Source organism: Triplophysa rosa, linkage group LG4 (assembly GCF_024868665.1).
Source record: "Triplophysa rosa linkage group LG4, Trosa_1v2, whole genome shotgun sequence".
Classification (NCBI taxonomy): Eukaryota; Metazoa; Chordata; class Actinopteri; order Cypriniformes; family Nemacheilidae; genus Triplophysa; species Triplophysa rosa.
Window position 1 is genome coordinate 8,724,694 of NC_079893.1, and position 17,291 is coordinate 8,741,984.

General features: G+C 38.4%; 1 protein-coding gene across 3 annotated transcripts in view; it reads left to right on the top strand.

The window, feature by feature from the left end:
- The first annotated feature begins 3,150 nt into the window (after positions 1 to 3,150).
- The window catches only part of mtus1b (microtubule associated tumor suppressor 1b), a 34,599-nt gene continuing 20,458 nt past the window's right edge, over positions 3,151 to 17,291 (top strand). The window contains exons 1-6 of one of the 3 annotated variants that reach the window (XM_057331489.1): positions 3,151 to 3,283; positions 8,330 to 8,345; positions 8,440 to 9,970; positions 11,142 to 11,295; positions 14,983 to 15,159; positions 17,024 to 17,164. In XM_057331489.1, coding sequence (XP_057187472.1) covers positions 8,516 to 9,970; positions 11,142 to 11,295; positions 14,983 to 15,159; positions 17,024 to 17,164 — 1,927 coding nt within the window. In that variant the 5' untranslated portion in view covers positions 3,151 to 3,283; positions 8,330 to 8,345; positions 8,440 to 8,515. Of the gene's footprint in view, positions 3,284 to 8,329; positions 9,971 to 11,141; positions 11,296 to 14,982; positions 15,160 to 17,023; positions 17,165 to 17,291 lie in introns of all 3 variants that reach the window. The other 2 variants (XM_057331487.1, XM_057331488.1) reach the window with 2 other exon arrangements.

The following is a 17,291-nucleotide window of genomic DNA, read 5'->3' on the forward strand; positions in this document are numbered from 1 at the left end:
AAAATACAGAATCATCGTCAGTAAACCTGTTGTTGGGTCACTGGAACACTATAACTATCAAATTGATCTTTAAACGGATAACATGACCGGGCCATGCATTGCACAATCCTGACTTCTGTGTTAAATATTGTGTTGTGGTGCCGTTTGGAGTATATTGGGTGCACATATCTTTATATTGATTGGCAAGACATGAAATGTTTCCGACAGTTTAAAAACTCGCAGACGACAGTTAAGCTAAACAGAATTCTTTTGAACGTTATGTAAGTTTGTCTCTAACCTCTACATGGCCTGAGGAAATAAAGATGGTCACTGAAGCCAAACAAAAAGATGAACCTCATTCTAACTGTCTATTTATGAACAGTCAAACACATAGTTATGCAGCACTCTGATAACATGCTTCTGAATGTCAGTGGTTTCAACTGTGGTTTTGGTTACTGGCTGGTGTTTCTTGTGTGCGTCTGTAGATATGTGTGTTTTACGCATAATGTAGTATGTGTTAAAGATGTATATTTTTGCTTAATGGCTGTTGGTATTAGAAGCAAGATTATCAGTATACTGTTACGAATTGGATCAAACTTTTCTAAAACTTTTTTGTAGTTGTGTGTGTTTCTCCTCAGTGCCTGTCAGCACTGTTCTTCTGGCGTCTAATATGATAAGCCCGAGTATGAGTTCTTGGAGTTTATCAGGGAAAACAGCTGTGCAACTTGAGATATTTCTATTATTGACCACTTGACCACAGTTCAGTGATAATTTAGCTGGCTGTCACACACTACTGTTTACGTTGTGATATATTAACTAAGGCAAGCATCACTATTACTATTGTTGATACTTACGTTTAAGGATTTGAATCGTAATTCCCTCACACATATCCTCTTGGTTCATAAATCAGCTACAAGTTCTATAACTTACCTTAAAACAACACTTTGTAGTTTGCTATAGTGTAGCTCAGTGGTCTCCAACGTGGTGCCCGCGGGCACCTGGTGGCCCGCATGAACTCTGTAAGGTGCCCGCCAAACAAAGGGCTCAACAATAATGCTCAGGACAGTTGACAAATCTGTGACTATACCAATCAATCAAGTGCTACATCGTCATGAAATGTGATTAATATGTTATTATTAGCACGTTTTAAGCTTTAACATATTCAAGTGCAAAAATATGTGAAAGAAAACTCAATTTGATCCTGTGAGCCAAAAAATAATGCATCACATGTTTAAAGTTTGTAAGTATTTTATCAACAAGTAGCCCTCTAGATGATTTTATCTCTTCAGGTAGCCCTCGCTTACAAAAAGTTGGAGACCCCTGTAGCTTATACTACAGCGACATTATTTACAACACTGGTAACAGACAATTGCGCCATATGGAGGAATCGTGAGCAACAGTTCTATAGACCGTTTCATAGTAACGTCACTTTGAAACCGTCTATAGAGGGTATGCATTGACGTCACGTTCCCACGTGGGGGCACGGTACCCTGGGTGGCAAAACACCCAGCAAAATGGCTGAGGAGAATAGGAGAAACAAAGAAACCGGGACTAAAACACGCGATTATTTGCTGAAATTACAAGCAGCTGGACTCGACGGTGATCCTTACGACTTCCCTACAGGGGGGCCACAGCTGACTTCCAAGGGGGGCTCAAGATGACTAATAATTTAAAATTAAACAAAAAATATATTATAAAAGCTAAAAACAAGTCTTTTTTATTATTTTACCATTGTATAATAAAAACGCTTTTCCAGTTAATGTCAAGCTCTGAAATATTTTATTGGGTAGAAATGTTTAGTTTTTGTGACTGGAGGGAGGCCTTTGAATATTGTTGAATAAAGTGGGGGACCTTGGATTTGAAAAGGTTGAGAACCCCTGCCTTAAGCAATATTAAAAGAATTGTAAACTTGACAATAAGTATGTGCTCGGTTTACTAGGATTAGTAAGTATCCACCTTAAAACCACCCAAAACATTCTGCGTAATTTTGCAACGGCATAGTAATGCGTCCTTGCACACCCTGGCACTGTGTCCTTATAAGCAAATTAGAAAATAAAATGTAGTTGTTATTACTTTTCTTTTCATCCGTTTATATGGTCCTTTTTGTTTGTTATAATTTGTTGTTCATTTATCGAATGTTTTTTTAATAAATGAAAGCAAACTGTATTTTGTATTAAACTACAATTAGTTTTTTATTGGTAATGTGAGACTACTTCATAGTCATTCAAACTTGCCAATTGGCGTGTACGTGCATAATGTAAACAACACAAACTTATAGTGAAACAATGCAATGATGTACTGTGTACGTATGCTGTAGTTCTGCCCCCCTGCACGCCTCCAGGCGCTCGTCTTTTTCCGGTAATAATCGTACAGCTGTATCTGGTTTTTATACATTTGATCAAACTAAATACTCTTCGAAGATACAAAGTATGCAATACTACTGTATAGGTACTTAAGATTAATATGAGATTGGCAGAAACTGCCTGTGTTATCTCATCTTTAAACAAATATGATTCTGTTTGTAAGGACTTTCAGAATGTGTATTTCACTGTTAATCTGTGTGTGGTCTTAATTTCCCAGTTTGAGAAGCCCAGTTTTAGTGAAACTTGTGTCTTTTATGTTATCTTTTGTTTGTCATGTTTCCTCACAATATCACTCTCTCTCCTGTCAGGTCTACAAGTGAGCAGACAGACAGAGCAGAGATTTTCGGCAGCATAGCAACCACGCGTTCTGATACACACAGGAGCACCCCTATATCTACAGAATTTGTAGCCAAGAGGAGGTAATCTGCCCACCCAAACACACACGCACACACATTCTTAGTCAGCAGTGAACTTCTCTCTGTGACTCATTATTGGCAGCAACCTCAGACCTTGAGCAGTGTACACGAGTGTTTTTGGAAAGCAGTCTTAGTATGATGCTCTTGTACATTTGTGTCGCAGAGGTGGAAGGATCACCCAGTGTCACCTCTACTGCGTCCGTTGGCATGAATGGTTTTGATAAGAGGGGGAACATACATTTCAAGACTACCTTGGAAGTCACAAGCTCACTTACACACACACACACACACACACACACACACACTTCTGGTTGGTTACTGCGGCATGGTTTGGCTTCAGCTCAGAGGAGAGGGGAGGGGTCTCTTTCTCTCTCTCTGTTCAGGCTGGAATAGCTCTCTTGCAGTGCTTTTGCTGGCAGGATTGCATGAAACAGGACGTTTTGTCCAGGACAGACTTACCTGTGTACGTTAAATGTGGAATACATGTGTTTTGTTGAGACATTCTCTTGGTTTGAAAAACTTCAGGTATGTTTTTGACATTTTTAAAATATGTTTTATTCATTACTTGCCTAGTTGTTTGAGGACAAACTTTCCTCTGCTGTGCGGTACGTGTGAGACAGATGTTTTCATGTGCTGCTGTGCATCAGCTAAACCTATGTGTTTCTATGGCTATTTCAATAATCACAGGGTGTGACTTGCATTATAATCACAATGTAAATTCATGTACTTTTATTCATGTTTATTCTTATTTGTTTGTATAATTTGTTACACCCCCCCCCCATTCCCCAATCTATAAATCTGTATGGTGCTAGTTACAGTTGTGATTATGTAATGTCATGTTGACTTGTTTTTGCACGTGATGCTGGTATTGATAAGTTGTTCTTGGAATTCAAATCACAGCAGTAATAACTTAACACTGACGTTAATCACTGATGTTAATCTTTAACGCGTAAGTTGTGCAATACTGGGCAATTTATTTATTAGAGCGCATCCTTTTTTGGTCGCTGTCCAGGGGTCTTTGACGTATGGTGATTTATCGATCATTCACGGGTTGACGCACGTCATCTTGCCACAATGTTGCGCACGTAAGCCCCAAGGTCAAAATGCGCTGGACATCATCGGTGCTACAGAGGGACGTGACTCTGTGTGTGTGTGTGTTATACGATTCTTTGCTATAGTATGGGCTTGTTTGTGATCTACCTGTCGGTATCTACCTGTCCTTTTTGTGTACACTTTTAAAATATGTTATAAGTCTGTATAGGAATGGTGTGATCCGTAGAGATCTCTTCGTGTCAGAGATACTGCAAATGACAAAGCACACAGCTCATCGCTATGGCAACTGTTTGGTGCTGACGGAAACGAAGAGAAATCCTGAAGAAATTGTGAGAGGATTTAGAGCAAAACTTTATAAAGGAAGATTCACTTTCTAACCGTATATGTGTAAACTTATATCCAACGATACTGTCACGTTGCCACTGAAGTTAATACAGTACAGTCTGAGCTCTTCACATCTGCTGTTGATTTCAATAGAATAAACATCAGCATTAAAAATCAGTATATCATTTCATTCAACACATAGGTCTGAATGCAAGATAACTCGATTCTTTGTAACCACTTACCTTCTGTTACCTTCATTTTCAGGGCATTGCCAAATAGATAAAAGAAAAATTTGTATTAAAACCTCTGGGCTGATACATTCTGCAATGCAACCAAACTCCAGCCATAAGTTATCAAAAGTGCCATGTTCAAAGACCTTAACTCACAGTTTGGACTGTTCTCAAATGGATTGTACTATTCTACTACAGGAAGGAAAATGACTGGCAGCTATGATTAAGTCCTAACTTAAAGTCAGGGTAGGCCATTCTTTCCAGAAACTTTATTTGTTATACTGGTTGAAAATGTATTCACATCCTGATAGGAATCGCTATCAAAGCTAGCTTGCTATTACTAGCCTCTCCAAAATTTGCCTTTACGATTATGAACTCATGATTAAGTTCTCTTTTTGTTTGTGCATTTCAGAGTGAAATTTTTGAATGACATTTTATTACAATTTTGTGTCATGCAAGACTACATTTACATTTATGCATTTGGCAGACGCTTTTATCCAAAGCGACTTACATTGCATTGGACTAACTGTCCAATATCCATAGAGGAATTGGAGGAGAGTGACCTTTAAAAAAGGAAGAGTGTGGGAAAACCGAGACGTTTGCGTAATCGCATCCAGCATCTCGGAAAGAATGACATTTGTGTGGAGGTGTAACTGGCCACCTGAATAATGTATGATGTCATTTATACACAAAATACAAGTCATCTACAAAATATGCGGGCTGCTAAAATGTTTGTGAAAAATAATGGTTGTAAACATACAGAAAAACATTTGGTCATAATGATTCAATATGTATATACTGTGGTCTATGTACTAGTATTCTTTTTGACAGACAAACGACACGAGTTTTAACAATGATAAATGGGGCCCAAAATAGTTGCAGTGGTAAGGGTTTTGTTAAGCCATGCGTGATGTATTTAGGTGGTTTCGGAGAACATACCAGCCTTTTGCCTCATGCTGAAATATTTTCGTTCTAGGTCATCAGTCTTGCATTTCTTTGTTAATGGGATAATTCACCTAATTACTGAAAACTGTGTTATGGAACGATCATGAATATTAACCTGGGGAATTACGCAGGTGCTAAATTTGGGATGTCCTGTAAGGTTTTAAAGGTGAAGTAAAGGTGTTTTACCAAATGTATTGAATTACATTGACAATACAAGAATATGCTTTTGAAGGTCATGCTGAAACTTAATTCCTGGTTGTCTTATAGCAGCATGGCCCAGTATTTATTATATAAGTTCATTTCAGTACCACGCAGCTCATATCAGTTATTTCCAGCCGAGACTCTTGAGTCTTTAGGCAATGAGGAGTGCTCTAGAAATCCACTCAGTTTACCTAGAACATCACATTTATTCACTGTCTCATTCTGTCAGGGGTGGACACTGTGGTAAGGAATCCCCCCTCTAATTTCACTGTTCCTTTCATTTAAAGGGCCAGCGGGCAGACCTTGTTAATATCTGTCATAACTGGTGATCATGAAATTAAATTATATTTTTTAAATACTTGTTTAACCATGTTGTTTTGTATAGTAAAACTATGTTAAAAGTGTCTTTTATGGTAATCACCAAAAACTGTTCCTTATGAAGAATTGTGTGACTTCCTTTATAGTGTGATGTCCGCTCAGAGATTATTTCAGTTGACAGGCATGCACCACAGCGTAGCGGGGCTCACGCTTCTCGTCATGTATGTATGTTGTATCTGTGTGTGACGTGTTTGTGCACGTGTAGACGTGCATGTGTCGATGATTATGTGATTTTGGTAGAATCTTGGTTGTATAGTATAGAGCAATGTGACTTGTTTTGTAACGTCATCCCAGATAACCCAATTCAATCAACTCAGAATTGTGATGCATCCATAGGCTGGCTGTCAATGTGTCAGACTGTCAGTCTCTTCAATCTGGTCATCTGAGTTGTCACAGATCACATAGTTGTTTGACCAAGTGTTTTATCATTTTTTATCAATGTATTGGATTAATCAATCCAAGTAGATTATAGTAGCTTTAGACGGCCCATGTTATACAGACTTGGAGCACATAGCCGGCCAGAGGTCATGTGCTTAATGTTCAGTATCCCATTGGGCAAAGCAGTAGGAGGCAAGCCTTAGAGAACCTGTTACATAATACTGATCTTAAAGTTGTTAGCAGCTGTTTGTTAGCTTTGAAGCGATCAAATAGCCAAATAATAAATATTTAATTTAGTAAAAAATTACAAATGCAAACCTTCAACAATTAAAATGTATTTTTTGTTTGGTACAGTTGACCCAAAATGGCTTATCTTGTCATTATTGTCTTTCTTTTGCAAAAAATAGCAAAATTCTAAACGATAATAAGTATAGATTTTTAGCTATATACACTATATATATATATATATATATATATATATATTTCTTGTCAGCTGCAACAACATAAACAAACTTTATGTGGCCCAAACTTAACTTCCGATCGACCTCTGCAAAGAACCTATAACTGTTGTTTAAATTTCATTTAATACAATTAATATACAATAAAATATTACTATAAATTATATTGTTATATTCTAACCAAACACAGACTGGAGGTTAACTTCAGGCCAGGCGCGTGCGTCCAAAGATACCGCCTGTAAGCATAGCTTGTTTTAAGTTTTGTAAACATCATTTTAGCAGCATCTTGTGACCATTTTGCTCCGAACCCAATGATTTACCATTTGAGCTAAAGAACACCTATAGCTCAATAGCATCAGGAAGATGAACAGATGAGGATTATCTGCCGTGATTCATCGGCATGTGAATGAGACAATGCGATTCTTTCACATTTCTAACATTTTACTGTACACTACACTGTATAACCAGCAGGGCTGTTGTTGGAGAAAGGAGAGACATTGTCCGTATCAGGGGCCCACTTAGAGTTCCTAAGTCCTTGGCAGAACGTCCCACGTTATTAACTAGAATAAAACACCTGTTTATGGCTGAGATCATGTAGTCAATGGAAAATAGCTTCACTTGTAAATGTTAAAAGGGCTGGAATGTGTTTATGCAGTGTCATGGGGTCATTCACCAGCTCTTAGAAATGCCACCCACTTTTCCACCCCGGTCTGGTTCATATCAGCTTCCTCTTTGTATTAAAAATGGCTTAGAGACGTAAGTGTTTCATAGAAAAGTTTCTGTGAGCAGAACAATCGGACTCTTGGTCAGAACTGTTTTGGGTGGAAACACAAGGCTAGTGTTGTGGATGTAACTATCACCATCGCCTTGTGTGTGAGAGAGAATGGCCTGAATCTCAAAATAAAAGCCCTTTTCTTAGCTATTGTCTGACCTACATTATCAGCCACATTTGATCTAGAAGTGTGACTTTGATACAAAGCAGACTTAATTGTGCAGTATGCATAATCTATATTAATAGTGGATAATTGAATCATTTAAACAAGCTTTTCCAGTCCTGAAATTTAAGATTTCAGTGGAGTAATAGAAAAAGGGGTAATCCTGCACCTGTGAGTATGATGAAGCAATTCAACTCAATTTATTTTGGATTTATTTTCTACTGAGCATCAAAATGAATGATCTTAACAAAAACCACTAATCTTAATTATTTTGTTTATAATTGCAAGCCTGGTCGTTGTTTGATGCCAGATAATCATGTTTTTTTCTTACAGAAGCAATGTGAAAGAACTTTGTTCTGTTCTACATTTTCTTGCCCTTCACTACTGTGACTCTCAGTTTGAAAGGAAGTCACCAGTAGGGAGCAGTAGTTCTCTGCTTACGTGCCTCTGCATAAAAACTTAAACAAAAATTTTGAATAGTCACATTTGTATTTTATGAACACATACCGAGTCACCTCTCCATGTTTTCTAAATGCGGTCTTAAAGTTGGTTTGGCATCTTTAGATCTGAACTGGTGGCCCTGTGTTTTTAACAATCTGTATCTATAAATATCTAACACTGCCCTGATAAAATGAACTTGACGTGCTCTTGTCTTCTTATGTTCTCTAGGATAAATTAAAAGAGGGTCAGAAACATCACAGACACCATCTTCAATCAGACCGACCTGAAGGGATGGTAAACACCTTTCTCACCATTGTGGTATTTTTTCTGTCCGACAGCACTGGACTGGGTCTAGCTATGGGAGGAATCTCTCCATGATCGCGTCTTAACATCCTCTGCTCTTCTACGAGTTTCATGGAACCACCAGTAGACAAATCTGAGCTTCCACCCCCTGCTGTTTCCAAGAGACCATCTCAAGGATCTCAGCATGGGATGTGTCTGCCATTACACGGCAGTGACCAGAGCAACAATGCTTTCATCTTTGAGTCTTCATTGTCGTCCTCATCAACTTCGCCTCTGTATTATAGAGGTGAAGCTTCGCCAGACTCCATGCGGAGCTTGTGCAGTCTGAGCAGTGCCAGAACGGATAGCCCGCTGGATGTGGACATGCCAGAGGTGGAGATGGGAAAAATAACTGCTAGCAGCGATGATTCGGGTATACAAAGTCCAGAATGCCGTCCTGACTGTAGTGAGTCCAATGACAACGACAACTCTGTGTCTGTCTATCTGGACGCCAATGAAGAATGCTGGAGTGATGATGAAGATGATAATCATAACGTCGCTTTGGTGGTAACACAGAAGGTTGGACAAACTGATAATGATGATGAAAGATCCTTGTGCTCTTCAGAAAATGATGAGGAGGAGGAAGAGGACTCTTTTCTCTCTTTGGCATCTGCAGATTTGGTGATAAAGAACCAGATTGGTGTTTCTGCTCTGGAAACGAAAACCAATACATTATCAGATATTTCTCAAGGCCAAACAGAAGAAGGTCAGTTGCAAAACTCCAATTTAGTGCTTAATTTAGCTACCGTCAATGACCTCGAGAAGGAAGTGGACAAAGAGAAAGATGACCTCTCTGTTGAGTTGGTCCCGGTCACTCAATCTACTGACGTCATGAATGAGCCAGTGGTGTCCCCTGGAGATTCAGAAGGTAATGAAATCTGCATTATCACTTCAGATACCAAAAACAAACAGATCAACACCTCATCAAATGAGGAGAACCAGCCAAAGTCCACAGCTAAAATGACCAATGATCTGGCAGGACGTGCTATGCAAACCAAGACTCCTACGAGAGCTTCTCTGACCAAAGCCACAAAGCCAGAGCTGAAGAGGTTCCCCAGGCCAGATTTGAGGAACGTGAAGGCCAAGATAATCTCCAGGGCTGCCTTAGCTCCAAGATCAACCAATCCCCGAAAAACAAACGCTAATCTTTGCCAGTCACCTTCAAGTATAGTGAATAAACTTCCTGCAAGAGGAAGAGGCTCTGGAGCTAGTAGGAAAGTTGAAGATAAAGCTGTTGTAAAAAGAAGCAGGTCATCATCTAGCCACGCAAGGGGGGCTGAATCAAAGACCTCAGACAGTCCAGAGTCAGACCCTGAACCTAAACCAACAGGTCTTCTGCTGGAGAAACCTGTCATTGAGTCCTCAGTAAAAGACTGTCAGAAGCAGGATGTAGTCATTTTATTTTTGCAAACACCAGATGAAGAAACAGCAATAAAATCCGAGTGCCCTTCCTTGACTGATTTTATTATTGAAGATGCACAGCTTGATAAAGAAGCAGACGTAAAAACGTCTAAATGCAAAAACAAGGTAAGTGAATGTTCTTTTTCTCTAGAAGCTCTCAGTTACTGATTTGTTTTTGATCGTTTATATTCATGCATTGTAGATATTTTAATCCCAATCACCTAATGTTTCACATTTAAAGTTTAAAGTTTTCATTATGGATGTTAAATATATGTCTTATTTTTGTGGCATTGTTTGAATGTGTTGTTTGGTTACAAACATTCTTCAAAATATCTTCTTTTGTGTTCTGAAGAAGAAAGTCATATGGTTTGGAAGGACATAAGGTGAACTGTCCCTTCAAATATGCTATGCTTAAACTGACTTGATTCATTTAAACTAGCATACTTATGACAGCTGCGTGATGTCTATCTTCTCCCTATGAGGAGAACTGCTACAACTTGTTCAGCTTAATGCGTGTCATCACATGAGTGAGTTATGCTGTTATTCAGGCTTATGTTGTCATCTCAGGACTGTCGCAAGCAAATATAGAACTGTAAAACCGTTTTAGAGTGTGAAGACTGTGATTAGGGAATGACACAAACGCTCATTTGTACATCAACACCTTGTTTTCTGGATCTGTTCACAGGCATGTTAGAGTACTTTTACATAAGCGCTTTCGCATGTTCTGTTTGTTAAGAAACGTCCAAGATCTTTAAATGCAAGCTCCATCTCTCTCTCTTAAACTCTTTCAAGTTTCCTTAACTTCGTCGTAGAACATAAGTGAGATGTTTTTGCCAATACAACAACCGTTTTAAAGGGCAGAGAACTGAATAAAGAAAAAAAAACATTCCTGAGGCTACATACTGACTCAGACAACAGAATCTTTCCACAAACTCACTCCATGTGTGCATAGAGTGTCCAAAAACGAGAGAAAGAAAAACAAAAAGGAGGAGAAAGAGGAAAAGATCTGGGCTGGTCCTGGCATCAGAAGCCCTGAGGGAATCACATACAATAGAAACATTTTCCCCTTTTTTTCTCTTTTTTTCCTTTCTGCTTTTTGGAACCGGCTAGTCTTATTTCCCCTCCCTCCTTTCCGCTCCTCCTCCCTCTCTTTCTCCTCTCTCGTGTTTCTCCCTCTTAATCGCTGCACATTTTCTGTCTGCTTTGTGGAATGGCTAATACTATGGTTACCCTGCGGCGCCCCGAGCTGGGCTCTCTCGCGTGGGACGCTGTCACTAACCAGCGGCTCTTTCTCCAGACTGTATCTTCTAAGCTGGGACCATCTCTAGGGGCTGCATCTACCAATGCATCCACATCTGCACCCCCAGAACACAGACTGAAGCCCCCCGGCCGAGAAGCCAGATCTACAGGTGGTCTGGGTCCACCGGGAAGTCGAGCTGTTCAGCCGGCAGGTGGGTTTTGTTTGTTTAACACGGCACATTCTCCGAAGAATCTCAAGGGCAATGCTTAGGAAAGCCAGCGAATAGTGTGTAGAGCTACAGATGTACTTGTATTTCAAGTATATTCACTGTTACTCTTACGGTATCTAACTTTCTGCTGGGTTTATATTTTAGGATCTACAAGCAAACTGTGTACACATGTGTATCTGTTTTATATGTGAGTTATATGTTTGTACTGTAAATCTTCTGTCTGTCTGACACACCTTTGCAGTACATGTTGACATGACAGATTTGTGATATGAAACGTGTTCCATATTCCTCCGATGCACACACACAGATACACACGCTATTTAAATTAGTTTATACTGTAGTCTGTTGTGTTTACGTAAAGCGAATGATAAATTCTACAGTCTAGCCTTGAACCAAAACCCTTTACAAGCCCCATTTTTTTTTTCATTTTTATAGCATTGTTTGCTTCATATGAATCACTTCTACATTAAAACACACATTGTCCAGCTAATTTAGTACATACCATAAACCTATTGTTTATATTGAGATGATAATATAACAGACTAACCCTAATCCAAATGTTACACCTTACGGAAACCAGAGCCAAAAACATATTGACAATTAAAAATCACTTTAACTTTTAAGAACTTCCCCAACAGGAGGTTTAGTTGATTTGGGGGCAGTTTCGTCTGTATACTGTAGCAGAACCCACAAGGACGTAGACAGGCACTTACAGGATTGACTCATTAAAGCTATCTGGATGCTGTCGGGCAGGAGAGAGAGTGTGTGCGCGCGTGCTACACCCGGATAAGTTGGGAAAACTAGGTAATCAGTTACATCAAATCTCAATTTTAAGTAAGCAGAACTATAAAGTTTTGAGTTTGTTGTACTCCTGCATGTTATTTCCTTCATTTAGTAAGGTAACTCCTTTTTTATTTACTGTTAAATTAAGAAAGGTCTTAATAAGATAACCTAAACATTTCAGCTGCATCAACAATTATCAAAAAGCCTTCACAGAGATTGATGCAACACACATGCCTACAGTGGCACCACTCACACAACCTAATCATAAGCAGCACTCTTCTGAAAGATGGTAACCCCAAAAGTAAAAAATACAGCAAACTCTTCTAAATATCCAAGAAAAATGAACATTCATCATTAACAAGGCTTTATCCTTTATAAAAACTCATAAAATAACACTTCATTTCAAAATTAACTCCCCTAATGCAGTCTCACGCAGAGCATGCTGGGAACTGAAAATCATTCCCAACAAATCGTGTTGAATTAACTTGTTTTAATTAAGTTAAACATTTACATTTAATCATTTAGCAGACGCTTTTATCCAAAGCGACTTACAGAGACTTCAGGGAGCAATAAAGGGATATGTCATACAGGAGCAATAATACAATAGGTGCTAATACCAAGTAACTAGTTTCAACAAAAGTCAGAACACTACCTGTTGAGAGAAAGAGAGAGGGTTCGTTTTTTTTCTAACTCAAGAATTAGTTACAAGAACTCAAAATATTTAAGTTAGTACAATTTTTATGTAAAATTAAGTTTACATTACTTTGTACATTCGGGTTTACAGTGTATAGAGTGAGAGGGCAGAACGCTTCAACTGGTGTTAATAAACTTGCAGAATTCAACGCTTCATTGTTCAACCTCTGCGTAGTGGCCACACGTTCATCATTTATAAGAGACACTTCAGTTTAACACCTCACACTAAGCGTTCATTCTCATTTTGTCCATTCATATTTCTTCCAATGTGTGCCTTTCCGTGTATCATTTCCAGTTTTGTGTATTTGTTTGTGTGTTGAGTGTTGAGTCTAAAACATGTTTCCTTGATATTATTCCAACCTCTGTTTTATTCAGAAAAATATATATTTGTTTAAGGAAATGGCAATTTCAATGTGTCAGTGTGTGTGTTTGTTGGTGTGTTTAGCTTAAGGCATTTTTCCTTGATATCACTCCAGCCTCTGCTAATGTCAAAACAAACCTGTTTGTTTCTGGAAATAGTGATCTCATTTTGCATTCTGTGTGTATCTGCGTGCATCCACATAAAAGCGTGTTGGGTTATCCTGTAACGTAACCCTGCTTTGTGACATCTCTTTCTGTTGAGGGTTCCCTTTTTCTTTTGTCGCATGTGGAAGCAGGGATGCATATGTGTACACATGGTTTCAGGGGCTATATACTATATGTTTATGTCAGTCGTGTTTCATTGTCAACGAAATGTGGATTGAATTGACCGGAGAAGGTCACATTCCTCGTAGACAATTGTCATCTTGTTTCTTCTCCTCAGAGACACTGTGACTTTAGCTCTTGAATCTAATAGTTACCAGTTGGGGGAAGTTTTGTGTCAAAGGATATATGTCCTGTAGCTGTGTGCTGATTCTTAGTAAAGGTGCTATTTTTGTGCATGTTTGTTGCCATAACTTACTACTGATGTTATTAACAGCATATTTTGATACAATACATTTGGCTGTTTATAAGGAAAACTCGTATAAGGGAAAAAACAACTTAAATGTACCTTTTACTTTTATTCTAAGGTTATCTATCTATGTGCCTTTTTCCTCTGTGGGCAAAGTGCAATTTTACTGTAAATGTGATTAAGTTCAACCCTGAGACATATTCCATGCATGATTTATAATAAGACACACTGAACTTTTTATCTGCATCCAAAGAAAATGATTGTTTATTAATGACATCTTTAGGCACAAATGGCAGCTTTCCTAAGATCAAATAAATCTGTCATTTATTCAGTTGCTTATTGTTACCCATATAGCTACATTAAATTATCAATCAACAGAATTGCATTTACTTGATTCAGTTTAACCTCACATAACAAAGAGATGGCAGATTAAACCATTTCAGTTTTTAAAAATCCAAAATTAGAATATTTTCGAGGTGAATGAATAACATGTACTACCATATATCCTCCAAGAGGTGGCATTGGTCTCGTCTCATTGATGTTAATTTGGGTGCAATTATACATTATATATTCAGAAACAGCAAATGCACAGAAAGTGTTTTCTGGACCAAGCTCTGGAGAAAGTGTGAAATGACATCTCATGTTCTTCTTAGTGCAGTATAAGGTGTGCCAGACCAGTAGTTTCAGACCTGCATGAACAATACATAATGTAAGCTAGCTGGTATAATGAGTCTTTGTGTTGGAAAGTCTCCATAGCGGTGGCCCCAGAAGACCTCATTCAGAACATCTACGCATTGAAGTCAAACAAGTGCTCTTCCACATAGGAAATGATGTGTAGTGTAGAGAAACAGGATGCAGGAAGAAGATACACCAAGATTTCCCAGCACACATCTGCACGTTTCTCACAAAAAAACTGAATTGAAACAGTATTAATAAGAACTGTTTATGAAAAAATATTTAATTAATGTGAATTACAAGTTTATCTGCATGATACAGAAGACGCAGAGTCAGTCAGATTCATCCATACTTATATCTGTGCATACCGTATGTGTCTGTACTTGTTGTATTCTCCAAGGTACATAAGTTGTTCTAATAACGGCATGGATTTAAATAAAAGTGCAAACTGATTTATATGCAGAAACATTTTGCTGGGAATAGAGGTGCCCAAGATCAGCCTAGATGAATGCACAACCATGTATAATAACAACAGTCTATACTAGCAGTGTGAGTGCAAATGACATGCTTTTTATTTTTGTGTTCAGGTATTTCAAAGATGCGCACCACAGACAAATCTACAACCCCCTGCAGCCCCACAACTGTTTCAAGCTGTAAGGGTCCTCAGAGAGCCTCTTCCAAACTTCCAGTGAAAGGCATACCCACAAGCCCCAGCTCCTCATCCAGTACATTCAGTGAAAACAACAGTATTGCTGTAAACAAAGGTGCGTGGAAGAGAGAGTCACCATCTTCATTATTATCAATAAAAGTTTTTCTCTCCTTTAATGTCAATTTACCAGCAGATTTACCATAATTTCTGGACATGTGCCATTGCCTTGCCAATACCACAGTTGTCTTTGATGTACCTTAAAGTACCCATGTATGTAAATTAGGGGTGTAACAGTGCATGTATTCGTACCGAAACGTCACAGGCAACATTCCAAATATAATCATCTATATAATCAATGATGACTTCATTTTGGAATTTTCCCCTCGACAGCTAGTGACGGTTAGGTACGTACGCGTACCGTTATACCCCTAATGTAAATAAAAAGAAACGTTATTATTGTAGTCATTCAGTACCACATTACATATAAATGCACCATGGTTTTACGTTCCAGTAGCATCATCATCACCATCACCACCACCACCGTACATGATGTTAGGGCTTCTCCTACTTTCTCTTTGAGCATTAATTAAATCTTTACAGCCTAGACTGCCCTCATTCCTTTCCTCAGGTCAAAGGTCGCATCTGCTCAGAGTTTAGCTGTGACTACGTGCAACAATCATTTCTGCCATTCCAATGCTGAGTGTTTCATACATCAGAGAAAGCATCCTCCGTATACCACCCTCTCAGAATCATAATTGTTTATTCCCACACTCACATACAAACGCCTCCCCATGATACACTGTGAACTTAAATCAAGAATGATCAAGCTCTTTCCACTGATTCTAGTTGTCATGGTAACTTGGAGCAGTGAGATGCAGCCGCTGTTGGTATGGACATGAATGTGTTTACTTAACTATAAACAAGATATTCCAGGTGAATTCACACTTAATTTGCCTATCAATATCCACACAAAAGCCTTTCATTTGAATGATGAACGTTTGAAGAACTGGTAAAGCAATCATATATTGTTGTGATTATGTGTGTTTTGTAATCAATCTGTGCTTAATTGGTTTGCTTTGAATTCTGACTGATTGGGAGTCCTTTACTAATTGCAATTGTATAAACACATTGAATTGAAAATGTCTGCGAATGGAAGATTTCGCGTGACTTGGTCATTTGTTTTAGTTACAGAATGGGTGGCATGTTTGAGCTCACACGCACACTCATGTTTTGTGGATTTTTCCTCCACAAAAAAATATATTTATGCATTAGTGCATTATTACAAGGTATACAACATTACGAGACTATTCTAACTGAGCTACAGGAAATACGAGTTACATTTTTTTTTGTAAATCAGTAAAACAAAATGCATGTGTATTTAAGATGACAAGACTTCAAGAGAAGAGTCTTAACATGATAAATTAATCTGCTTTTCAGAATGTTAAGAGAGTTTTGCAACATAAGAATAGTGTTTTATGTAAGGGATAATGTACAGGCAGCCGGTTGTTATCGCAGAAATAAGCCCCCACAGTTTGATCTTGTATCACACTGAAGGGGCTTATTTCGCAATAACAGCCGGCTGCTTGTACATTATTCCGCTTATTACACGGCTACTTGCCACATGAGAAAAAACTGGACATGAAATGTGAATTTGAAATATTTGATTAGCTCATTTTTTTCCAAGAGGAAAAGCCATTTACTTTCGGTTTTAAGGTAAGAAATGTCGTTCGGATGTCACGAACAGGCAATTTGGTTTAATCATTTGTAAATATAATGTCATATATGTTATTTAAATACATATTTCATTTTAATTTGTATAAAAAAACTGTCAAAATGTTTTGCTGCATCCGGGTTAGTTTTGAGAGGTTGTTATCTGGGAATAACGAACCTGCAAATGTCGCGACTGGCCAATCAGAATCAAGCATTCCAGCAAGCCGTGTAATAAGTGTTTATAATTCTTGTGATTTCTCTGTGATCAGTCCCAGGTGAAGTGATGAGGAATGAGGAGAAATCTATCAAGCAATCACCTTTATCCCAGATGCAAGTAAAGTCTCCGGTCAGTAAACCTGTATCTGGTCACCGCAGCAGAACGAGCTCCATCCCATCCAAACCAGTGGCAGGTGAGAGAAACACACGCATCAGTAGAGATTTGCGCATAGTAATCTCACTAAATCCTGCTAACACTCACGCACACCCTTTCATGCATTCATCCACATTAATCTGGCTCTCATCATTTATTGTTAACAC